Below are 27,085 nucleotides of genomic sequence, written 5' to 3'. Positions count from 1 at the left end.
GTGGGCAGGTATGTGTATTGCAGTTACATCAGATTTTTTTGTAGGAAAGTGTAAAAACCTCTTTCAGCTTCCTCTCTGGTCCTGTTCAGATGTGTATTTAACAGCTAAATACAGATCTGCTGCAAGCTGCTTCTTGTAGTGAAACCTGCCATATCTCCTTCTCTGTCAGAGCTTGAATTTTCTCCTGTTGGGCTCAGCAGGATTTTCGCCACTGACTTTTCTGAGTGTCAGAGAACAACCCATGGGGCACACTTTTCTTGTGATAGGTTCTCTGGCAGCAGGTGCACACCCACTGGTATGGGGATGGGGGCCATGATTTCCCCTTTCCATCATTGCTCATTATCCATTTGGAAAGCTTTTGCTTGGTATTGCTTATGTTAGCACTTGCTGTGATAAATACCAGCCCAGGTTATGGGCTGGATGTCTGGGAGTTAAGAGTAGTTCAGCCCCTTGAAAATGTGCAGCCACGTTCCTCCTGCATCCTGAGCATGGCAGGATCCGTCCCAGTGCACTGAGAGTGATGCATGGTTCCAGCATCTGTACAGACTTCCCAGTTCGGGAGGCACGTGTGTGATTCACTTCAAGCCCGATCTCAGAGGCTTTTATGCTTTCTCTTCCTTCCTGCCTTCCTTCGGGCTATTGACTCCAAACATCTTCAAGCCTATTGATAGTGTGCCCAGTTGCTTTGTCAGTTTTCAGTGTTCAGCTGACGACAGTGAAGGTGTGCAAACAGTGTGTGTTGACTTTTTAAAACCACGGTTTGATTGAGGGTGCTGGCTGGAACAGGGTGACATTCTCGTTTCACTGTGGTGTGTCCAGCGGTAGGTCTAACTATAAGTTGTGGAACAAACATTACTTTCTCCTCCAAACTGGGGGATTGAAGCTTATGAAGGCCTGATAAAAAGTATGCAAGAGCCAGAGGTCACTGTCTGGTACAATCTGATTGTCAACTTCTTAGAAGGGAATATCCAAAGTAAGCTTCAGGAACGTCATGTGTGCAACTGTCTCCACGTGTATGATGAGACTCCAGCATTTGTCATTGTCAGCCTGGTGTGGGCAGACTAGTGCAATCACTGTGCTGCAATCCTTGTAGTTTCTCCAGAGCATTGCTTGTAAGTGTACACATGCATGCTGTCTATTTGGAAAGAAAGAAACTTTTTTTAACAGGGTCAGCTAATGAGCTGTGATGTGGAACAGTAGACAGGGCAATGAACCTGTGTGTGCCTGAAAGGGAGGCAGGCAATGTTGTTTATTATCTTTTTTGTCACTTTCGGCCTGAAGGCTGCTTAACTGTAAGTAATTTATATACGGTCAGCTGGAAGCCCAAGGCTCTGTTTTAGTGGTTCGTCCTATTTTGATAATAGAGCAATGAATATAGTTCGCTGCTCCAGAAGAGCACTGGTTTTGTTGATGTGAATGGATTGGTACTTCTGGAGCTTCAGCTTGCACCAGCTCTTCAAAATGGGAATAAATCTGTTGTCAGTGCTCTAATTGTTGTTGCTTAAGTGACTAACTGTTGTAATAGACCTGATGATGCCCTTCTGGAAGCTGTTTCCAAGGTCAATTGAATTATGCATGTGACTGCAAGATGTCTCTTTCAAAGTAATGGCAGTTGCAGTTTCAGGAGCTCCTCATTCTTTAGGTTTCACAATTTTTTTGACAGCGCCCTGTATAAAGAATATCCTTCAAACTAAATCCTTTAGTTAACATTTGGTTTAATTCTTCTGTTATCCTCATGTATAAATGAGCATCACTTCTTAAAATAATTTATGAGACTGAGATATCCAACTTGGTTTCTGCAGGTGTCTCATGTTATGCTCTGTAATACTGCTGTTTCCAGCATATTACATTCTGGACAGCCTAATAAAAAGAGAGAACCTTCAAAAATGCATGATTTGGTGTTTTGTAGCCAAGACCTAGTCTTAACTAAGCAGTTAATCTTAGTGGTGCTTGAGAGAAGACATGCTCCTACTGCTTTCTGATTTTCTGTTCTTGGTGGCAATGCTTGTCTTTATTAGCTCTAGAGTGAGGACTTGGATAAACATAGTTTTGATAGCTCTACAATATATTTTATACAGTTTTATGAGACTAAAGGTTTTTTTCTTCTGGTGGGGCTCTTCTTTATTGGCAAGCTCCTGACACTGTTCCAGCCCAGTGGCAGTCATGGATGTGACATGAGCATCTCAATTCATTTTGAGCACAGTATAATTTTCCTCCCAGAAATCCTTCTCATTACATTTTGCAGTGTTGTAATTGTTCTGCTGTACTTTGCTGCAAACTCTTTCCCAATGAAACCACCTTTGCAAGTATTTATGCTAGAGAGACCTTCAGTCACAGAACATGGCCAGCTTAGAATAATGGCATAGGCACAACACAGGAGGTTATCCAAGGGCAGTGGAGTGGCCCCTGGGGGTTGTGCTAGAACAGGAACTAGAAAACAGTGCGAAGGACAGGAAAAATACAGTGTCCTGGCTGCTCGCACTAGTAGAGGAGTAAGCAAAACAATAACTTAGAGAGGTTCAGGCATGTTTTACTGTTCTTAGCAGCTCAACCACGTGTTCCTTCAAGAAATTATGGTAAAAATTGGTGAACTTGTTAGTGACAATAGATGCAAGTAATAGCAGCACAATTATTTTATCAATTATCTCACTTAAAAAAAAAAAAGTGAAGTATAGCTAACATGCAGAAAAAAGTCTGTGTAGACTTTCTGCCTTGAGAAGACTGCCAGCTTTTTTTAATGCATTTCTTTTTCTGGTGAGCATGCAGAGCGTAAAGGAGGAGCAGCTGCTCTTGTGTTGCTTGTAATTGAGGATGACTGTACTATAGGGCTTGGGCAAATCAAGGTTGTAAGTTGCAGATGACTCTGTCATAGGTGGTAAGGATCTCTTAACCCATGATTAATAGTGTCACTGGATGTTTGAGCCAAGCCAGTGGTGCTGCCACATCCTTCGCCTTGTGAGGATTTTCTGCCTGGGGATACGCAGTTTCTGTTGAGCAGTGCCTAAGCTTTTCTTCATGTACATTGCAATGCTATCTAATTTAGCCTATGTGGTCACAGCCAATAAACCTTCCTGACAGGTAGCATAAATTGTTTCATATCTATCTTGAATTTGTGCTTGTCAACAAAAAAAATAACATAAAATTAGGAAAGAGCTTACAGTTCATTTTCCTTCTGTGTTGAGTACTTTGCACACTTAAATCTTTTGAGGTTTGGCTGTGTGTACCACCTGAGAATTTAGAGCAAGAGAATATTAGTGTTATGCATAGAGGCATTTGGGGTGATTATAACTAGTGGTCTTTCCTGCTTTTTCCAACCTCAAATCTATGTGTTGAATCTTGCAATTTTTTGCTTCATTTTTCAAATCTACTGTGACATGAGAAAGAAATCAATCTATCCGCCCCTTTGTAACCAGTTTGTGTGTAATGGTTGTGTTTCTACTGCTTTTCAGCTTCCACTTGCATCAGTGGGATTTGCAGACACTTGGAATAAATGAAGTTAGGATCAAGTTTTTGAGGAGTTTAAGTGACTTGTAATATTCATTGAAACGAATGCTGCCTGGCTGAGTACCTGTAGCAGCACAAACATGGGGTTCATTCTAGGCTGCTATGTTCTGATTTTAGAGACTGCAGTGTAGACGTGTAATTGAAACCTGATTTTCTTAGCATTCTTTTATAAAGAAATTACCTAAAAGCCATGCAAGAATAACTTCAGCTTCAATTTCTTTTTAAGGAATCCCTTCAGCAGAGCAAGCTATAGGAGAAATAGTTTAAATTCTGGTCTTTAAAAAAGCTTTTACTTTTTGGTGTCTTTAGACTGCATTATTTATACACATTACTGAACTGTGTCCTAACAAAGTAAAGCAGAGTTCATCCATAAGTCAACTTTGTCTCTACTTCCGTATAACCTTTTATCCCATATATATCTTTGTAGGTGACAAAGCTCACCCTGCATGGCATGTCAGTGGTGAATTGGTAGATCACAGAATAATCATTGTTGGAAAGGATCTCTGAGATCACTGAGTCCAACCATCAACACAAAAAAATCCCCCAAACCAAACAAACACAGCTACACACGCTCTGCCAAAAAACACCCACAGAAAAACCGTACAACCTTGGCCACTAGAGCATGCCTTGAAGTGCCACATCTACACACTTCTTGGATACCTCCAGTGATGGTGACTCAACCACCTCCCTGGGCAGGCAGTTCCAGTGTCTGACCACTTTCAGTATAGAAATTCTTACTAATATCCAATCTGAGCCTTCCCTGCCACAACTTCAGGCCATTTCCTCTGGTCCAGTCATTATTTTCTTGGGAGAAGAGGCCAACACCCACCTCCCTACAACTTCCTTTCAAGTAGTCTGAGAGGGCAGTGAGGTTTCCTCTTAGCCTCCTCTTCCCCAAACTAAACATCCCTAATTCTGTCAGCTGCTCCTGTTATGACTTGCTCTCTAGACCCTTCACCATCTTGGTAGCTCTTCTCTGGAGCTCACCCTCCAAAATCTCAATGTCCTTCTTATAGTGAGGGGCCCAGAACTGAACATAGTACTTGAGGTGTGGCCTCTGCAAATCCATCGGTCCTGAAAAAAAGAGTATCTCGATGTGATGGTTGAAAGCAAAAAAATAAACCCCGTCTTAATGTTAAAAATGACAGTAATATGCTTCTTAATTGTCATTTGGAAATCAGTGAAACCACAGATATTTTTTGGGGTAATCTTCACAATTAACTATGTTGAGCTTACTTCATCTATCTTGGGGATGAAGGCAAAAACCTGTGCTGACTAGGTTTGAGCCAGTAAGTCAAGGGGTAGCGCTAATACCAGTAAGCCATGATCTCCCTCAGGATTGGGAAGGCCATCTGGCCTGTAGGTACTTGATGTTTTTTTCTTTAAATTCACATCTTCCTGTAGAAGGTTGCTACGCAGTTACTCATGAATCTTCAGGCACTGCTTCTGTACCTTGAAGATTCTTCCATCATCTCAAGAGTCTGTGTTAGACACTAAGCAAGTTCCATAGGAATAATACAAATTTTTTAATCTAGTATCTATTTCCCAAGGTATGGGAACAGTTTCATTTTGTGCAGTGTTATAGGAATATGTGATTGATTAAAAACGCACCCTTATTTTAGTAATCTTCATGTGCTACTGTATTCACATGTAAAACAAGAAAGTTAAGGGGTGTACCCACAGTCAGCTGATATGTAGGTTCTATGGATCATAGGGAACATACTGGTTTTTCATAGCGCTCATCCAGGTATATACCCTATGTTTAAAAATAATTTGATTGCCATCTGTGAGCTTGACTACTATCTGTGAACAAAAACAAGGTCTTACAGAAACAAGAGTATATTGTGTACATGTGAAGGTATATAATTTTCATGGTGTTGTAGGTCTTGTGATATGAGTCTGGACACTTGAGCTCTAAGTGTTGCTGCGAATTGCCCATGATCAGCAGCACATGCCTCTGCCTCCCCAGAGACAAAAAGTCTCTTAACAGTGAGATGCTATAGGAACTTTGTACAGGTGATTGCTGGAAAACTTGCTTGCTTCCCTCAAGAAGGTGACCCGTTAGCAACCTGTCAGTGCTCCTGCAGTTGCCATATTGCAAAGTGTGCAAGTTCTAGCCCATGCCAAATGCAGAGCAGGTTGTTAACTCACTGTTGCAGCTATGCAAGGAAAACCAGATTAAAAATAAGTACATGCTTCAGCTGTTTGCAAGGGGGAGGGGACTAAGGCATAGCACTATATAGGAACCTTGGCTAAAACTGAATGTTGGCATGTCTGTAGAGTAAAAGATGCATTAGGGGAGAGCAGGGAATTTCCTTTTTTTGTAGGCTACCTTTCTTTCTCGAAATGCTTTCAATGCTTATGCCAGGTAATGCAACAAAAAAAGACCCCTTGTCCTGCTCTCCCCCCACCCTTACACTCCTCCCTTCCAAAAAAATGTAGTTTTGTGTTTGTCCAGGGATCTGAGTCATCTATGTTTGTTCAGTGGTCTGAATATTGAACAAAATTGTGAAAATCCTGTGAAGGCATTGCAACATGCTCTGTTCATGACCTTGCAGTGATTTAACACTCGCCCCCTTGTTTACACCTCCCCCACCCCCCGTTTGTTAAATCACAGCTCAGGTTTTCCAAATCAGTTTAAACTGGAAATTTTTCTCAAGGTTTATTTCTTTACTAAAAGTAGAGGATGTATTCTGATGAATGTTGTCTTATAAGTAATATAATTTGAGCTGGAAATCTTTTTCTGCAAAGCGAGTTGCTCTGTAGCGCTTCTAGTCAGCATTTTGTATGATTACCAGAGCATGGCCTGAATTTGTTTACCCTGTTACAATAAAAAGAGTGGTGTGTGGTTTTTTTAAATACGGAAGATACTTTTAATCTTTCCTCCAATTTAATAATGAAAGAAAACACCCTTCTCATAAATTTGAGCATAGCAACTTTCATTGTCAAGCATTAAGGTGTTGGAATGTTTGAGTGAAAAAAAAGTGATGAGAGAATTAAAACAGGTGTACAAATAGCAACAGCAATTTGTCTTGCTCCCTCAAAGATAGAAATCAGTGTTCATTTATTAACTGAAAATTGGGTTCTCTTTTCCTAAAAGACATTATGAGTAGGACTGTCACAATACAGGGTTAAAATATATAGTTAAAGAATAAAAGATTATTGAATATTTTCATTTTGATGCATAATTGATGTGAAAGAGTTCCAAAGTCAATTAAAACTATGTTTGGAAATAGTTTGAGTCCATTGTTGGATATTGTAATTCAGTTTTTAGAAAAAAGTCTAGTAGCATTTAAAAATTGGTTATAAATTAGATTGAAAATTTAATATATTGTTATGTGATCTGCATATTTCTCATATATAAAAATAAATGTATTACCTTTGTTTAATAAGTATGCAAATATATTTAAAATAGAATATGACAGCAGGCAGTTCTGTAAACTCTTCAGTTTCATCTTGATGGCTGTGTAACATACTGTGATAGTTCAGAATGAAACCTATAGTGACTTGTGCATCCAGCTGCAACAAATGAACATGTTTTACTGCCTACTATCATATTATGTTTACAGCACCGCAGACTGGCTGTCATCTGTGAGGCCTGGATGAAAACTTTTTGGTGAAACAATGTAACTGCTAATGTGGCAAAAATATCTTGGTAGTTTTATTTCTCATAAACTGGTGTCCTTTTGTCTGATTGCTCGATGCAGAGTTCTAACTCTGTTTTACATCTAAATTAGTTACAAAACAAGAGCTGAAGTATGAGCTGCCAGTTTTTTAAGGCTACCGTCTTTCCATCTTCCAGATTAATGAGCAAAAACTGTAGTCAGGACCTTGTCCCTGCCCATGACTCCTTGAAAATCACACTGTGGTGAATTGCAGCAATTCAACTGCTGTTCTTTGCTGGTAGGTTTGGACACACATCAAGGTTTTGAGCGAGGTGGTTGTTGTTGCTCCTGCCTACTGAGCATGTGGGCTGAATTGTGCTACTGATATTAGTGTAGTTTCTGTGCAGCTAACTGAAGATCTGCCCCTACTGTAGATGATGTGAAGTAGTGGGTGCTTGGAGCCTCCTGTATATCAGTTGGCACTTGAGGGAGGGTAGTGCTTTTAGAGGACAGAACATGTGCATGCTGAGGCATAAGGAAGAAGTGGTGGAGGTCTGTGCTAGTGTCATGTTCTTTTTGTGATTCCTCAGGGGCTGTGGAGCCAGTGAGCAAGCAACTGATGGGTGTACATTAGTGCTTAATAAACTTTCATCACTAAACATCAGTCATTACACAGGGTAGTTTGATGTTGCAAACCCATCTTTCATCTTGCAGCATGTTCCTGCCCAGAGGCTCACTTTTGCTGACCAGAAGGGGTATTAATTTTTCCAGCACTTGGCTTTGCTAGCGAAGAGCTACCAATCACTTGCCAGGTCTCTGGGGAGACCTTATAGTGGCCTTCCAGTACTTGAAAGGCACCTACAGGAAACTTGTGGAGGGGCTTTTCATCAGAGAAGATATTGATAGGACAAGGGGTAATGGTTTTAAACTGAGAGAGGGGAGATTTAGGTTAGGTATTAGGAAGAAAATCTTCCCTATAAGGGTGGTGAGGAACTGGAACAGGTTGCCCAGGGAGGTTGTTGATGCCCCATCCCTGGAGGTTTTTAAGGCCAATTTGGACAAGGTTTTGTGCAACCTGGTCGAGTGGTAGGGTTCCCTGCTCATGGCAGGGGGGTTGGAACTTGATGATCTTTAAGGTCCCTTCCAACCTCACTGATTCTGTGATTCTATTCTATAGATTATGTGCCATAGAATACACCTTTTGTGTTGCTGAGTTCCTTTCTTGAGTTATCAGGGTTGCTCTTCTGCCAACCTCTTTGTTCAAAAGGAAATTCTGGAGTATTTGTCTATTCTCCATCTGGGTCATATCACTATCCCAGTTTGAGAGTGTTACTGATTTTCATGGGCATGAGTCTGGTGTGACACAGCACTGTGGCTTTCAGGTCATTTTCAGTAATAATTTGCTTTGGACATTGTACGTGTACGTTTTTAGAGTAATTCTGAGCTAGCTCATGTTGGTATCACTTCTCACTCATAAGCACCACTGCTATAAAGCAAAGTAATCAAATTTATCATAAGGATTTCACTATAAACAGAGTGGAAGTATGAGCTAACACTTTTTCTGTATGTATCAGCAGGCCTTGCAGGGAGATGTGGAGGGTTAAAAATGTTTCCTGTTGGTTTTTTTGACCGTGTGAAGGAAAGCTGTCTGCTTCCAGTCTACTTTACCCCTCTTTGTGTTAGAAAAATGCTTTTGGTTGCTATGTAGTATATTTGCCTGATGCTTTCTTCCAAGCAGATAGTCATTGTCAAGGAGTATATCTAGGAGGAGATTCTAGTCTTCATCTTTTCTGTGTGTGCTGGCAGTTCTAAGTGGGTTCGGTCTTGGGGTTTACTTGCTGTAGAAGCAGTCCTAGTGAAAGTGTAGTGGCTTTATGCCTCTCAAGTGCCTGGCAGGTTAGGTATCCAAATGCTTTGTTTATCTGGGGTTTATAATTGAAGTACAGTAAGTTTACCGTTCAGGAAACAGGTTTGGTGCTCATGGTGTGTTTTTTATCTGAATGAGTGAGAGAATCATGTTCTTCTAAATTTGACCCCAAGATAAATTTCCTCTTCTATGTGTCAGTGTATGAGTACTGTTGTATCCTGTACCTGGCTTTGGATTATTCTTCATTGGCTGTGTATCTTGCAGTGGCTTTGTGTTTTCATATAGACTGGTGGGCCATGGAACAATTACTGATTTTAGCAGCATAAACCCTCCCTTTTGTTTCTGTGGTACGTTGTGCAGTGATGGGACTTGAGGCAGCATTGGCATCACTTTTCTGAGAAGGTATTCCAGGCATTAATTATCTGTACTGGAAGACAAGGTAGTTGTCACTGGCTCCCTAAAACTTGGGCAGCAAACCAACTCCAAGCATGTAGGAGTACAGTTTTGGAGATGGTGTGCTGTTCAGATAAATGGAAGCATGGATGAATTACTCATGATTGATCCTCTACTTGAATTGTGAATGATCTTGACTTTTTTTTAAATGCATGATAAATAACTTCATCTTTTCTTTTTAGTTGATGTCCATCAGCGTATTAGGTGTTTCTGCTTGGATGAGAGACTACCTGAATAATGTTCTCACTTTAACCGCAGAAACAAGGTAAAGCTTTCCTTAAACCTGTTAATCTGTGTGGGTGATCATGGTTTTTTATATGGCAAGTTTTCTAATCAGGATTTTTAGAATTAAGAAGCTTTCAGTTGAGCTAATTGTTCTTTTGTTGAAAGGTGTGTTTTTGCAATCATTTCTGACATCAGTTGAAATTAGAATAAGGGGAAAGTGATCAATTCCATCTTGTTTTATTCTTGTGCCTTTCTCTTCTGACAGGGATCAATTTTTGGCCCTGTGCCAACATGTAACCATATTATATTATTGTTTAGTTTTCAATAGTTTATTCAGGCTAGAGATTTAAGAATGCTGTTAGTTTTATTACAACAGTGCTTATGAGCGCTAGTGATGGAACAGGGCCTCATTGTGCTACATACGGTACAAGTGCAGGACAGGAAGACTGCCTGCACTCCAGAGAGATTTCAGATGATACATTACTTTCTGGTACTCAGATGCAGCATTTGACTTTAAAACCATGTAGAAGAGATTTCTGTGAAAGGTACTGGAAATAAAACATCTGCTAATCCACCATTTTCGTTTCAGTGGCTATAGGACATTTTTCTTCTGGATCATTTTTGTGTGATTATGGTTTTTTTACTATGGTTCTGATTGGTTGTAGGGTGGAGGAGGCTGTCATTTTGACTTACTTTCCTGTGGTCCACCCGGTCATGATTGCAGTCTGCTGCTTCCTCATCATAGTTGGAATGCTGGGCTACTGTGGAACAGTCAAAAGAAATCTGTTACTCCTTGTCTGGGTACGTTTCATAACCTCTAAAACCAGCTAACTTTTTCTTTTTTTCAACAGTTTAGAAAAAGTTTTAATCCACAGGCACTAGATAAATACTGATTATTTTTTATTACTGTGTTGAGTTATGATATCGGTGAGGAATTGTAATTGCAAAGCACACAGTAGGAAAGAATTTATTGCCCAGACTGCATTATGCTGTGACTGAAAGACAGGCAGTGTCTCATTTGCAAAAATCCGCTTCATTTAGTAGAGGAGTTGCTGAAGGGAAAAATAACTCAAACTCTTAAGTAGCAGTAATTATAGGAACATGAGTCTGCTCTGAAATAAACCCTTATACTACCGTTTTGGCTCTTGGCTGTGAAATAGCTAAATAACCTAGATTTTGCTTTATCCCCACAGTTGATTGTGTGTGCAAAGTAATAGCATTTGTAGCTAATTAAAGTTAATTCTGAGTGCGTTCAGAAGCTTTGCCTTCTCTTAGTGCCTGGGAATTTTGCAGTTGCTTTTGATTGTGAGCAAGTTTTAAAATAAATTCTAAGTAGCCAACTCTATAGTTTGTTTGGAGGCTTATTGTTGAGCCATCAGCAGCTGAAAAGCAAAGGTCTCTCTTGCACAAGGCTCTGTGTACAGTTTAACCGTGATGAGGCTTCAACTGTCAAGGTAGCCAAATGTATTTTTCTTCAATTGGAAGTCAGTGAATTTGGAGACAATAAAAATACCAACAGGCAACCAAAAAAAGCCTCAGAAAGCCCATTAAACTGATACCAATTTTAAAGGTTTAAAAATATTTGAACCATTAGCAGAATTGAGATCAAGGAGTGCTGTGTGCTTGTACACTGCTTAAGAACCTAGCCAGTAGCCCTTTGCAGAGTTGGGCGTTGTCTTTTAATCACAGAATCACAGAATAGTCATGGTGTTGTCAGCTGTTTTTGGGACAACAATGAATGGTTGGAAAGGACCTTTGAGATCACAGAGTCCAACCAAAATTACTTTGTTCCTGGTTTCTCTCCCTCCTTCCCCCCAGCAGGACAGGGGATGGGGTTTAGAGTCAGTTCACAGGTTGGTGGTTCTTGCCGCTCCTTCCTTCTCAGGAAGAAAAATTCCCTGCAGTTCTTCCCTGCTTCCCCACGAGATCCCTCCCATGGGAGAGAGTGCTCCACAAACCTCTCCTTCATGAGTCCTGCCAAACCAAACCAGCTCACTTCCTTTCAGCTAGTTGTAGAGGGCAATGAGGTCTCCCCTCAGCCTCCTCTTCTCCAAGCTAAACATCCCTAGTTCCATCAGCCACTCTTCGTATGACTTATTCTCATGTGAGGATGAGCAGGGTTCCGAGCAGTCTGTAAGTGCAATGAACTTGACTACTGTCATTGCAGTAGGAGAAAGTGGACATCTAAAATTCTTCAGCTCTTGAGAATATTCAGATGTCTTATCCAAGTAGAGTTGGGTTTCTGCTGTTTTTTCATTGCAGTGTGTGTTGGGTTCTCCCAAAGTCCATATGGTTGTGTTTTCCTTGTGGATCTGTGCAGGCTTTACTATATGACCTACACCTCACAAATTTTGCACAGAATACCCAAAAAGAAGTGAGAAGTTGACTGCAATTTATGCAACTTTTGCTTTTATCTAATAGAAAATAGTCTAAGTGCAGCTAAAACACTTATAAAACCATACTGAAGTTTTGTTTTAAAATGTCTTCTTTTATTTGAGAGGTTGGGAGTAAGCTTTATTTGAAATTTCCACCTGAGGGTCTGCAGCAGAAGTGTTTCTCAGTTGTGAGAGGACAAGTGCTGTTTCTCCTTTTGGATATTTATACAATATGAAGATTGTTCTTTCAGAGCTATGTAGTTAGGAAAATCTCTCATTTAAAACTTAATACTTCATAGTGATATAATAGTAATGCATTTTTTATTTCTAGATCTCAAACTTGCAATGTTAAAGTCAATGGGAACAAGTTCTAAGACACATTTTACTTAGTGATGATCACTTACATAAAAATAATTAATTAATGTAAGTTCTTGGCATGTAACTGTTTATCTAGTAATCTTTCTTACATACATTAAAAGGGCTTTGAACATATTTTTATATACGTAGTGAAAGTATTAAACGATACTAAACTTTATAAGCCCTTAGGTTTTATAGTAAGGTTAGTAGTTTTTTGTCATAAAATGTTTTTAATTTATGGTGGTGATGGTATTTAATGTGAATTAAAATTAATTAAAAGCCAAAACCAACTATATTATGGAAGAGCAATGTTACCCAGTATCTGAAAAAAAAAAAAAAGTTCTTGTTTTCAGTACAAGCCTTGAAAACAAAAAATCACAACTAATTAAACAGAATCTACAGTTTAACCTTGTTACGGCCTTCAGTTTATTTAAACTGCCAGTGAAAGAAGAAATGCTTTCTATCTTTTAATGCCATCTGGAAATAATTTATTGAAAGTGTGTTTAGGCAGTTAAATTGCACTAAATCAAAACAAGACATTTCTATAATTTCAAGTTGCAATATTTCATTTTCAGGAGCCTGAGAATTTGCTCTTGCTAAGCAAACTGATAAGCAAAACTAAATGCTATCTTCCTAAGCATGTCATTGTCTTTGATTAATCGTTAAATGAATGCAGTCATGTTATACTACAGAAGTACACAGACCTAAGTGAACGCTTCATTCATCAGACCAATCGAAAAAGTGATGGATCAACAGAATGAGCTTTTGTACAACCAGATGAACTAAAAGAAAAGAAACTTCATGTAAAACATTAACAACCTCTTCAATCGTGCTTTTAATCTTCATTTTGAAGTACATGAACAGCCATAATGATGGCATGCAGAGATATTTGGATATAAATCTTGACGTTCCTGGCAGCATGCTAATTGCTAGTGCTAATGTTGTTAATTGGATTTTTGGAAAATCTAATAAAGCATAAGGACCATAAAAATACATACTATGGTGTTAGATATTTTTAATACACCTGAATACATAATTATTTTAATTAGTTTTTGAAACTGTTTCTTGCAATTAAATGCTTTGAAGCCTTCTCAACTTTGCATGGGGCATAAATATATATTAAACTAATGTTTATTGCATTTAATAGTAAGAAAATATAATACCTCAGTCATCTGAGGTGCAGGCTGTGGATTATTTGTGGAACCAGCATTTTAAAGCTGTGATAATTTATTTTTAATTGCTTCAGGAATATATTGTCCTGTGGGCATAAAGAGCCCATATGTACCTTAAGTGACTGTAATGTATTTTTGTTCTGGGTTCTGAATGGCCAGTGTCCTTATGTAAAAGTCGATTCTTCAGGTGTGGAAAATTTCTTCAAAATTGTTACGAGGTTCTCGTGCTCTATTTTGGTAATTTAAGTGTTGAGATTAATCACCTAAGATAGGTAGGTTTGTTGTCCATATGAAAAATGAGTATTTTTTTTGTCCATCAGGGTACTTAATACCCACAGTATTTGAAGGACTATAATGTGGAACAAAGTTTGACAAATGTAAAAAAACCCTGAATGACACAAAAACCTAAACTCTATGGCTTTAATGAAATAAAGTAAGATGTAATGATGAGTACAACAGGTCATTTTGATTCAGAACTATGAAGTACAACGTGTGTATTTCTTAATCCTTAGGAGTCTAAAAATACGCTGTGAACACGGTAGAGTAAGCATCATGGGAAGAGAGTGCCTGAGAGTTGCGAAGTGTCGCATGTCCAGTGTGAGATACTCACTCACACTTGGGCCCTGCCTTGTGTTCTGCTGCAGCTGGGGTCACCCTCTCACATTTCCATCGTGGCTCAATTTAGTTCCTTTCCAACTGCATGACATGGGGTCCCAGACATGGCCTCCAAAGACCTTACATGAGAGCATGTTCTCCATGTGTAGGCCTGTTCTGTCACCTATGACTTACAGCGCATCTCAGGGGATGAAGACCCAAGAGGTTTCTGATCTAGAGGAAAAAGAGAAAGGATATCTTCAGAGGGCATGATTTCTGGAGAAGACAACATGCCTTTAACTTGAAATTAGTTCCTAGAGGATTTGAGCTGTGCACTTCTTCTCTGCTTAATGTAAGATAAAGTATAGTGAGAAGCTGTTAGGTAAAGATTTAGAATGGATTCAAGCTCTATTGTAACATATTAAACAAAAAAGGGGCAGAAAAATTATATTTGGATCTTAAAAGTGTGGTTTTGCTTTGCAAGTGCTCTTTTTACTAAACTGATATGGTTCAGTTGCCAATCAATATGTGACAGTGTAACATGAATTCTTCAGTCCTTTCTGGTTTCTTTTAAAATAATGTATGATCCACTTAGAAATTCTTATCAGATGCTTAACTTAACTTACAAAGCCTTGTGTGTTAAGTCAAATTAAATCCTCCTTCTGTATTTTCTTAGAACCTATCATGAGAATTTTTCAGAGGTGCAGAAGAAATTAAATCCCTAACTGTATTTTGTATCTAGAAGATTGCCTTTAGAAAGGATGCCCTTTCTAAAATAAAACTATATTGACCAAGTAAGTTTTAAGTTTACGGTAATTTTCTTCTAAGTAGAATGCTTCTTTAACAGGCAAATCCAATGCATCTGACAATGCAAAATTAGGCCAACTTACATAATTTCGGTTCCATCTATATGCTTAAAAAATGATACAGCTTTAGAAAGAGTATTGAGCCAAACCAATAGAAGTAGGTGTTTCTATAATATCAGCCACACAACTTTAGAGGGAATTTTTGTTAAGTACTGAAGTCTTTATTTTCTTCTTTCTTCTTACTTTTCTTGTAAACTTTCCGTAAGAGCATTCTGGTTTATGGAGAGGAATATGTTAGGAAACCAGAAACACCTTCCAGTTTGACTCCTGTTGTGACCAGCATGTAAACTGAACCTCTGTAAGTGGAGCTCTGAGTGAGGTTCATTGAATGTCCTTCTGCTCAGCCTGGCATGACATATGGGAGGGCACCTTTCTACTTGTCATTACAGCCCTGTAATATGGTTACACCAAACATGCTTATTTATTAAGGAGTTGTTTTGTTGCTCATTCAGTGGCAGGCTGGTCAAGCCAAGGTGTTGGCAAGTTGTGCACTGTTATTTTTAGGGGAGATCTGAGAAAAGCTGAGTTGCTCGTTCAAGAGTTTTGGAAGTGAGATTGATTTTCTGGCTCATTTTTCACTTTGAGAAGTTGGCTGTGATGCCAGCCTAAATGGGAAGATCTGGACTACTCCAAGTCACTAACTTCTAATGTATAAAAAGTCCAAGGATGAGCAACTAGAGTCCAGGTTCTATGGTGCTTGTCATGGTTTTTCAAACAGGATTCTTTAGCTTGTTTTGTTTTGTTTTTCAAATCCAGAAGTATCCTTTGCCTCTTCTTCAGCTCTGTACGTTTTGGATTGTTTTTAAAGTCTGTTGTGCACATAGCCTAAAAAACCCCAAACCTAAACCACACATACATATATTTTTAAAGAATAGTAACCATAAGGGTGTGCACATTTATTTTTAAGTTCTTTTTTTATTAAGACAACAAGAGTAAACTTTGTTGCTTGACAAGAAGAGCTTAATGAAAATCCCACTGGAAGATATTTTCCTGGGTGGAGTTTTCATTGTAAATTCTGGCGTTTATGAGTTTTCTGTAATTATAGCATTCAAACAGCTCAAGTTTAAACTTGTCTGCATGTGTTTTCACAAAGGGAAAATCCATTAGAAATACTTGATGGTCAAAAGGACAAATCCTGTTACTGATTTTTTACATAAATTTGGCAGAGAAATATTCCTCAGAACTAAATGTTGTTAGACTGTTGGTGTGTGGTCAAACAGCTTGTTCGTTTATGGCAGAAGAGGGTTATAGATTGGAAACTGACAGACTAAATTGTCTGTTAATTGAGTTGAAACACAACCTGAGAAACTGTCACTAAACTAAACTGATATTTTCTTCAAAAACATATTTCATAAAGAGAAAAAATGAAATGATACTGTATTTTAGTTGAAAAGGTAAGATGGAGACATGACAACCATAATACGAATGTGACTGTTCTATGTCAGTAGTTCTCAGCCAGGTAAATGCAGTATTGGTCAAAGTGGTTTCTGTAAAGTCCATCTGAAACATGACAGGGAACCACTAATCATGGGGCAGATTCTTCTGTACCCATACATCCATTTCAGTCCATGTGGATACAGAGGTAGTAGGGAGGATAAAATTTGGACATCTGCTATGTTGCAAGATACAGTAACTGCTAATGTCTTCCTACTCTGTGTGAAATATTAACTGCTCTGCAGTACCATAGCACCGACTATTTGGCAGTACTTGTGGCTACAGTTGGCATGAATTAGTATGAGAGTTTAGTGATAATTATATTTTTTGTGGCAGCATGTATTTCTTCAATAATACATAGTATTGGTTATTTGTTCTGTAACAGTGCAGGATATTTGTCTGACCCATGTGGACTGTTACCACAGTCACAGCTGCTCCAATACCTTGTACTAACATTTGGCACTGGAGTTATTTACTAAGCAGAAGTATTACTTCATTATTTAACTACCAGGCATTGAAAAGAAAGAAATAACTTACAAATACACTTGGTGTAAACATGTGCATTTTAGAATTAAACAGGACAAAGACTGAGCTAATTTTCACATTTTGTGCCTTTTTTTAGCCGCTTATTTACAGATGTAGTGTGAGCAGAAGGAAAACAGATTGACAAGACAGGTTGATCTGCCTTGTCTAAAGACATATTTAAGTGGGTTTGTAATACTGTAGTACACGTTTGATGAGAAGCTGGTACTGTGCTAAAACTTAAATTCAGATAGTCAGTGGCAAAGTAAGGGGAAGGACATTGAGCTTGTATTTTTAAATGCTGCATGTTTGACATTCCACTTGTGAGAGAAAATACACTTAAAGGTCACCAATTTTTATTTTATCTTAGTAGTTTCAGATATTAGCAACTTTGTCAAGAAAATAAATATAGAGCATTTTTTTTCCTTTACATATTTCTAAACTTCAAAGGTGAACTGCTTGAGAGCATGCCTGTACTAATCATTGTTAGACATCTTTTTGCCTTGAAGTGGGTTGGAGGTTATTATTCTTTCCTGTTCATATCAGGGTTTTTAAGGTTTAAATCAAATGTTGCATTTTGAAATCAGCGTTGGTGATGCCACAGTGTCACCACAGAGCAAAGTTGGACTTTGCAGGTGGGAGTGCTTTCTACAGGTATTACAGCACAGTGCAGTGGACTGTGTTGATCCTGGTATCCAGTGCCAACCTCTCTGTCTGCTTGCCTAAGCATGGGGTGCATTTTGCTGGCCTTGTCTTCTCCAACCTAAATTTACAGCACTGTGTATGTACTTAAAAGACTTTTTCAAAGGCAACTGCTTTGAAAGGGTGCCTAATTTTCTTAATTAGGAGAGGGAACTTGCAGATGAGAGACACACAAATTGCCTGGTGTTCAGAGGCATTCAGAGATGAAGGGTGCTGCCTGCTGAACAAACAGCAGATGAGCAGCTGCGTATTTGAGCAGCATGGAGGGAAGAGTGTTGGGGTGGAGGAGCACGACAGGAATTGAGATGGTGGGAGTGTTCAGGTCTTCTTGTGAATGCTTGGCTTAAACCCAAATGTTTGCTGTGCTCACAGTCATGATCTGCTTCCCTTGCCCTGACACTTAGCAGCTGCCTGGAATGTACAGCCATGTTATACCAGGGCAGAGTTGGCACAGTACTAGTACTATTTGGCGCTCAAAGTAACAAGAACTGTGCAGCCCCTTGAGGGCTATTCAGGGAAATGTCTTTGACTTATGACAGCAAGGTTGGACAGTGTGGTTGTGATACCATAGATTAAAATGATAGGTTTTGTGTGTATGTCTGCAATAGTGAAAAGCCACTTGCTCATGTTTTTGAAAAAAGGTAGATTGCTAAAGTAAAAGGTAAACATATGTTGACAGTATCCATTTTATGGTTTCAGTATGTTTTCAACATGAAACTTTTCACTACATGCTCACCTGTTGGGAATGACAACTTTGCCTGCTCTTGGGGATGTATGTCTTGAGTATTAGTTTTACTGGGCGTCACCATGTCTGTTTCCAGGATGCAAAGCTTTTGAAGCTAGCCTTGTTCCTTTTATCTTCCTTTTTTCCAATTTTCCCCCATTCCCACTTGTTACACTGTTAATATTGCTTCCTCCAGCCAAGTTCTGGAAAGCCATGGATGCTCAGAGTAGTAGAAAAAATTGAAATAGTGCCAGAGCTGAAAAGGGCTCTGTAGGGATACTTTGGTGAACATAGGAGGGAAGGTAGTAATGGAAAGGTTGATGAAGTGGAATGACAGAAGTGAGTACGAGGAAGCTATTGAAAAAAAAAGGACTGATATAGCAGTAGGTTCAAGGGACTGGGGTTGAGACTAGGGATCTGGGAATGACACTAGGATGGGAATAAGGAATGTTGTGTCTTGACTGGGAAGAGGATCACAGAATGTTAGGGGTTGGAAGGGACCTCTGGAGATTGAGTCCAACTCCCCCTGCCAGAGCAGGACCACCCCAGAATCTAGGGCAGGTCACTCAGAAATGCATACAGTTGAGTCTTGAAAGTCTTTAGAGAAAGACACTCCACAGCCTCTCTGGGGAAGCCTGTTCCAGTGCTCTGCAACCCTTACAGTAAAGAAGTCTTCCTCATGTTGAGGTGGAACTTTTTGTGCTCTAGCTTGCATCCATTGCCCCTCGTCCTATCACAGGGCATGACTGAAAAGAGATTGGCCATTCCTTCTTGACACCCACCCTGCAGATATTTAAAGAAAATGGGAAGCTGCTGACATGACATGTGGTCTGGCTGCTGTAGTGCTTTTTTCCCTTCTGTCCTTCCTAGCTTCTCTCCTCTTACTGCTTTTTTTCCTCTGCTGAAAGAGGGATCAGGAGAGTCCCTGAGAGCAAGGAGGGAGTAAATGAGTAAACTGATCCACAGAGTCCAGCCAAACCTCTGTGTCTTGTCTGAAACAGAGCCCAGCCTCACTGGTGAGGCATACCTTAACACTGTGGTTCAACTGCATTCTTGTTGCCACAAGCTGAGTGTGGAGTCCTGTCAGGTAAATTAATCTCTTTTTCTTGCCTGATCTTGCCCTTCTGACTAATTAACCACAGAGATATTTTGCTGTGTGCACAGGGGCTGGTTTATGGGTTTTAAATCTAAGAGCACTTTTTCACTCAAAATGGTGAATATTTGAAGTGTCAGGGGGCATGCTGAGGCAAAGTTATTGTGTTTTATCGGCACTGAATTGGTCTGTTTTACAAGGACAAAGAATTTTCTTGACTGAAGTAGCATTTTTATGGTGTTGAATTTCCTTGGTAGAAAATAAAGAGGGTTTAGAGAAATGAAGGGTGCACTGTTTTGAAATAAGGGGAGAAGGAGGGGGAAGGGAATATTGTAAGCCCTGAGGAAATCATGGTCTGACATCTGTCTTTACCTGTGTCCTGTTCAGTACTTTGCCATGACTTTGCAATGACCATTATTTCTTGAAGTTCATTGATTTGAGATAATTAAGTCTTGGGCAAATAAATCCTAATAATTTTCTTAAGTGTGCATTTGCTTATTTCTGAAGTAATACTTGTTCCCTTATGTAAGCAAACATTAGCTGTTAAAGTGAAAATTGAAACCAGATCATCAGTATCTTATAGAAGAATTGAGGCTGTGAACAAACTTCTAATTATTCATAAATAATTTTGTTTAGTTTTTAAAAAAGTAGCTGGGTCAATCAAAAGAACTTGGGCAGGTACCATAGAAAAGGAAACCTTTGATTTTCATTTTTAAAAGTTGCTTCTATACAGAAAATTAGTTATAAAGGTTTTGAGAAAAGTTATAATTGTTTCTGTAAAACTTGAACTTTATAAAGGGCACAGGCTTTAAGATGAGTACAGATTGACAAGATTTGGTGATCTGGGAAACCAAAATCTGGAATAATAGAGATATTTGACATTTGGTATGAAATGTATTCATTCTGAAGAACTGTGTGGCATTCAGTAGCTAAAGTCGTAAGTTGGTGGTTTCAGCCCATTTCCTTGTTGATTTGTGATTGCGTCTCTCACAAATTTCTGTGTTGTCAAGCAAGTGAACCAAATTCTCAATCAGAATGAGAAATGGACTGTTAATCCCTTCAGGGCAGGTCTGAAGGAGCTGGGGAGGGAGGAAGGGGGGCAGGGGAAAGTTTGTGCTGCTGGAGTGGATAAACAGAGGATTTCAGTTTTTTGTCCAGCTTGTCCGACTCCATTTAATGAGCGTTGCACTATTTTTAAGAAGTATTGTTGGAATAATCATTAAAGTAACCTCGACAGTTTTTAAACTGTAACAAAAGTAAAGGGAACCATGGCTTGTAACTTAGTGTGGGAGGAAGGACTTTGTATTAGGTTTTGCACATAAAGAGGCTGGTTCCTGTTGGTGATCCAGCGGTGGTGGTCATCTGATGTTTCTCAGGGTGCAGACAGATGTCTGGATGGCTTGCGTCTCAGAAGAACACGGCTGATGCTCTCAGGCTGTTAGCCATTGGGAAATGCACAACACTCTTAAAACTTCTGGCGTTTTACATACCACATACTGTGATCTTTTAGAGATTCCAAAAATGTTTCATGCTGCAGCTGCCTTACCCTTGGAATCCTCTCCAGCCTTTGCCCTTCCCTCCCAGTGCTTTCCTTGCCTCTCTTGACACATGGACCACGTTGCCCAAGAAGTTGGTGTGACACCAGACAGCAAGTCTGAGGAGACAGAACTTGCTCATCAGCTACTCTTCATTTGCTCTAACATAAGGGGTTGTAGTTTTTCTTGAGTCTGAGGGAGAAAATAAAAACGTTTTACATCTTCTGGAAGAAGAGAAAAATGCTTGGGAGGAGAGCAGTAGAGCTTGAAAAAAGATGTTTATTAAATGAAACACAGAGCACATGAATGATGATTCATTAATAAGTACACTGATCCTTCAAAGAAAGGGATATTTGCTCAAAAATTGAAGGATTTATGTGGTCTTGTAGACCACATTCTCCAAAAGCTGCAACACCCCCTTGCGCTCTCACTTTTTTTCACCGTGTTGCAACCCCTGCCTGCCATTGTCATTTGCTTTCGTATCCAGGATGCTCCCTTGCTTTCTCACTGTCTAGAAGTGAGCTTAAGAAGCTGCCAATATTTTGAGTATGTTGTTTGATGCAATATATTTGTTCTCTTGGGATGAATTTAGTAGGCTGTGAAGTGTCTTCACATTTTTTTGGATCACAGTGGTTAAAAAGGAAGCTGTCAAAACAGGTGAAATAGGGTCATTATCCCAGTAACAGGAGCATCGTGGAGCATACAAACCAAAAGTTTTGAGAGACGAAAAAGACAAATTAAGCCACTCTTTTGCCTTTCTGGTTCTGATGCCAGGGAACCCTGTCTCAGTTCATGTTTTCACAAGTTGTCTCGACTCTTGCTTCCAATCACACTTCAAACTGCAAAGTGATCGTATCACATTTGGTACAAGTGGGATCAAGAGAGTATGACAAGGGACATATTCAGGTCTTTGATTTTCCTTGTGTGGGGGCTAACAGCCTGCTGACTTTACATATTATAGGAGCTGAATGCTGATGAGGCATTCCATGGGAAAGTGATTGAGTCACCATCCCTGGAGGTACTTAGAAGACATGAGATGTGGGGCTTAAGGACATGATTTAGTGGTGGGCAGTGTTACACCTACAGTCAGACTGGATATCTTAAAGGTGTTTTCCAACCTAAATGATTCTATGATTCTGTTGGTCATTAGCAAAAAATTATTGAACCCATCTGTGGCAGAGTAAAAACTCCCATATGGTACCACTGCGAGAACAAAGTTGGGTGTGCATGGCTTTGTTGTACTGCTACCCTTACCTGCCTGGACTGCTTGGCACCAGAGGGCTGTAGTAACTCATTGGTCACCAAGCCCACTAAGTCATCAAATCTCTATGAGGATTCCTGCTCTTAGCTTAATTTCTGGTGTAATGCTTACTTTAGAGCTTGGAAGGGTATCCTCAGAGAGCATTCATGTGTTTTTTATATCTGTGCCAGTGGGATTATCAGAGTGGTTGATACTAGAGCACTGGATATTCAGTGCAATAGCCAAGGCAACATGAAGGAAGCTACTGCAGGACACTAGAGCTTTAACTCTAGCTTTTGTTTCCTAAATGTAATTAGAATTTAATGTTTCTAGTGTCAAAAAGTCTCTGAAAAAATGTGTTCTTGAAAATAATTTGGAGAAGGGGATTTTAAATGGGGATTGGAGTGGGAGGAGAAAATTTTGTATGAACACTGTCCAGCTACTGAGTTTTCAGAAGTCTCAGTTTTTCCACCATCCTTTTACTGTGTTAGTAACCGAAATAGAAGGTTATTTTTCACCATCTCTTTTCACTTGTTGCCTGAAAGGCATAGACAAATTATATTATTAAGTGGTTAATAGCAGGAATTGTGTGGCAAATTCAAGACAAAAAAACCTCTAGAACTACACTAAGAGTTTTTTATTACATCTCTGCAAAAAAACATACTGCGCTTAATGCTTTATATCGTTCCCTGAAGTTGCCCACAATTGCAACAAAAAAAATGCCTATTCTCTGCAAGAGAGAAAGCCACGAGGCAGAGATTTTATATTGAGAGGCTCTTCATGTATGTGTTCACTGTTACTCTCTGGACAGAATTGGAATTTTTGAAACAAACACCTTTCAAACATGCAAAATATCTTAGATTCAGTAATAGTGATTTTTTGCTTGCATCTGCTATTTTTATTTGTGTTTGTATCTAAATGGTTGAGATGATCAAGAAAGAAATGTGTTCCTGTAATGTGTTCCGTGTGGGTGATCATTTGCTTAGTTTGGTAGAAAAAATACAATAGCAGAAAACCTGTAATAATTTAATTAGGATAAATTAATTTTGTACTTAAGTTTTTAGCTTTAAATGGAGAAATAAAATAATATTTTTGGCATATGCCAGAGAATTTATGTTCCACATATGGAGCACTGGCATATATGGAGCTTACCCACATACAGAGTGCCAGGAATTCTACGCAGACTAAAACTTCTGATCCTATTAAACAGTCCTTACAGATCTTTCTAAAAATAGTTTTGAATTACTTTGATTTCTAATGTATATTTTAAAATACCATGTATTGTCAGGTTCTGATAGCCTTTATGCAGATAGCTATCTGAATAAGCACAAAAACTATTACTTCAATGCTAGTCCTCATTTTTGGTTTATTCTTTTCTGTCTTTGATTATTTATTTGATGACTACCTCCCTTATGTGGTGAAATTTAATCTTTATTTGGTTTCCATTAAATATGTTCTACTATTCTGCTGTCCTTTCTGTCTTGCATATTGATTCCTTGTAGAAGTGGACTTACTGGGCTTTGCACAAGAGTAATGCCTCTCTGGAAGCTGTTTGTAGTAGCTGACAGTGTCTCTGCACTAAGTAGTATTCATTTGTGGTAGGTTGCTGTGCTGTTGCTGTGTGTGGTTTTTGTATCACAGGTTTCAGGGCAGGATGAGGATGTCAGCTGCGGTCACTTTTACTCATGTATCACATCAAGAGTATTCCAGCAGAACTGGTGATTACGTAGGGAATCTTTTTGTATCTTTCCTTGGACTTCCCTTCATTCCTCTGTCTTTTCTATACCTGAGAGTGGTTTTCACAGTAATCACTTGGTTTCTGTTCCCACTTCTTTCCTGTTTCCTCTCTTCCTCTTCCCCAAGGAGGGGGAACAGGATTCTCCTTAACCCCAGAGTCCCCAGTTCCTTCACCTCTGTTTCAGGACTGATGTACTGGAAAAATACAGTTGTTTAAGCACCCGCAGGCAGTTGCAGTGATGCAGTTCTGTGCTCTGGGGATGAAGCCGCTCACACATACCTGTTCATTGCTTGTGTAAGGTTCCAGGCATTAGAGGAGATGCTTCTGTTGGGAAGCTGCTGCCTGCCTTCCTCCCCTGCTGCCAGTGGTGGTGAGCAAGCTTAACAAAGACGTTGCAGGAGAACCAGCCCCTAATTGGCAACATCCATTTGACACTGCAGGGATGCTGCAGTCTAGAATCTTGGTCACACGCGTGTCTGTGATTTAGTGTGAGGAGCTGTAAATGCCTAGTGCCTTATTTTTTTTTTTATTCACTTGTCAAATATTTTCACATTGATTTGTTAGTCTCAAAAGGATGTTTTCTACCAGTATTTCAGACATTCAAACTCTCTCAAGGAAGCAACATTTTAGCTATTTCACAGCTTTGCTGGAGGAAATCCTTTAGTGAAACTGACTCTGCTGTAACAGGATGAAGGCACCAGTTCAGTTTTCTCAGGGATTTGCATAGTCTAGCTGCAGAGAGAATGATAATGATTACCAATTGTCTAAAAAAGAGAAACGTGAAGTCTACACGATTTGACCCTCAAAAGATGTCTAGTTCTTGAGGTGATCATGGCTTTGCATTACTGCTTGTACATGTTTTTATTTTATGATAACGTGCAGATACCTTTGCAAAACTGCTTGCTCCCTTCTGTGCCTTCCCTATCCTACCCTCTCCATGTCCTAACCCCCTCAAAAAAAACACAACAAAAACCCACAACAACCAAAGAGAAAGAAAAAAAAAAAAGGTAAAAACCAGTAGAAAATATCTCAGCAACGGCTAAGAGTGCTCTGAGGGAGGTGTGCTATAGAAGGTAGTATCAGTGATCTGCTGGCACAGTTTTGAGTATAATGCACAGTGGTGTTCCTTGGTGAGTTGGCCTCCTTTACAAATTTAGCCACTCAGCGCATAGGAAAAAATATTAAGCTTTGCTTCAAAACCAAGTCCTTATTTCTGGTAAACAGAAGTGTGTAAATGCAAGAAGATGCATTTAGCATTCCCACTCCTGTGGGAATTGAGTTGGGCACAAGGAATAAGCATTGAAGCCAGTAATGATTTCTGTGTTTAAAAGATGGAAATTAAGAGGTAATAAATAATCGTTAGAGGGTTGTTTGTTTGTTTTTTTCCCCTCCACACAACTTCTATAAGAGTTATTTCTTTTGCAAACCATTAGAGAGAAGTATAATATTTCTCTTCAATAGCAGAGTGAAACTGAAGTTCCTGTGTTTGGGTTTGGTGTGCCTGCAATTGCTCAATGCCTAGAATAGACTTTCATGTTTCTGAACTTTCTGTGCCATTTTTTTTGTCTTTTGCCTTATGGACAGATGATTTGCTTTCTCAGTTCAGCAGGTTTGATTATCTGGTGCCCTGATGTTTCCAGATGTGTTTAGAGTCAGCAGTGTTTAGTTCTTGACAAACCCAGAGGTGGTTTATGAGTGAATCTGGCTAAATAGTTTTCTATCCCAGGCTATATTCCGTAACTGGATAAAATCTTGGATTTGGTTTTTATGTTTTCAACTGCTACCAGAAACTTTTTTATCTTTATGCTGACAAAAATGAGGAAGTTTCAGATGTTAAGGCTGGTGAATTGATGAAATGTTACAAGGAACTGTACATTAACAGTTTTCCAGAGAATGCCACAGGTCCATCCCTAGACCTATCGCTTTTACCATGATCCGTGTGAGTCTTGCAGAAGATTTGGAGATAGCAGGCAGTCGCAGCCTTGTTATTCAATTAGAGTATAGAACAAGAAATTTTCTTTGACAGCTGAGAACTCAAATTCACTTTTCACTGAAACCTTTAGTTGATCTCTCAGAAATGTCCATATTAGCCATAATGTCCTTAAACATATTTTAAAAATGAATTGAAAGAGCTAAAGCATGTGACATTCTTTCATCCTTTCAAAGTGAATACTTCACAAAGTAGATTTCCTTGGTTTTTTTAAGAAGCCTTTGCATAATTTGCAAGCACTACAGTGGTAGTGGATGCATTTTCTAGAAGCTCATTAATTTATTTTTTAGAAAAAACATTATGGATGTTTCAAGGTTTGACTCATTTTTTGATCTTCTTTTGGACCTTTGGAGGATGAATGTATTGGTTATTGAAGGTCTTTACTCCAGCTCTGTGTTTGCTTACAGTGCTGATCTGTGAGAATATGTGGTGTGTTGTTCACCTATAATGACTATGAAGATGCAATCTAATGTGGTGGAATCTAGTAAAACAAGAGCTCTTCTTTCAATACCATCTTTATCGAACAGACCTTTGTGGAAGAAGGTTATGAGTACAGGTTTCTTCTCAAAAAAGTCACATGGATATTTTTACATGCATCTACAAACGTAATTCAGGGAGTTAGAGTTGATCAGTTAATGGAAGTCAAGGCAAGAAACTGTTCAGTAGCTGCTAAGGCTGATTACTCAGTTCCAGACTGGGTGAATTTTCCCACAGCATCCTTGTAGATAAGTTGATCAAGTATGGGTTTGATGATCAGGCAGTGAGGTGGATCAAGAACTGGTTGAAAAGAAGAAGTCAGAGAGTTGTAGTCAATGGGGCAGAATCTAGTTGGAGGCCTGTGACTAGTGGAGTCCCTCAGGGGTCGGTACTGGGACTGGTGTTCAACATCTTCATCAGCGACCTGGATGAGGGTACAGAATGTACCCTCAGCAAGTTTGCTGATGACACCAAGCTGGGAGGAGTGGCTGACACACCAGAAGGCTGTGCTGCCATTCAGAGAGACTTAGACAGGCTGGAGACTTGGGCGGGGAAAAACCTGATGAAGTTTAACAAGGGCAAGTGTAGAGTTTTGCATTTGGGGAAGAAAAA

General features: G+C 39.3%; 1 protein-coding gene across 5 annotated transcripts in view; it reads left to right on the top strand.

Annotated features, from left to right (window-relative positions):
* TSPAN12 (tetraspanin 12) overlaps nt 1-27,085 on the top strand; it is a 50,699-nt gene that overhangs the window by 3,471 nt on the left and 20,143 nt on the right. For all 5 annotated transcript variants that reach the window (XM_051632278.1, XM_051632269.1, XM_051632261.1 and 2 more), the window contains exons 3-4: nt 9,612-9,694; nt 10,320-10,455. In XM_051632278.1, coding sequence (XP_051488238.1) covers nt 9,612-9,694; nt 10,320-10,455 — 219 coding nt within the window. The remainder of the gene's footprint in view (nt 1-9,611; nt 9,695-10,319; nt 10,456-27,085) is intronic.

This window comes from Apus apus, chromosome 1, assembly GCF_020740795.1.
Source record: "Apus apus isolate bApuApu2 chromosome 1, bApuApu2.pri.cur, whole genome shotgun sequence".
Classification (NCBI taxonomy): domain Eukaryota; kingdom Metazoa; phylum Chordata; class Aves; order Apodiformes; family Apodidae; genus Apus; species Apus apus.
Note: the sequence above shows the minus strand (reverse complement) of the source record. Positions and strands in the feature narration are given on the sequence as shown.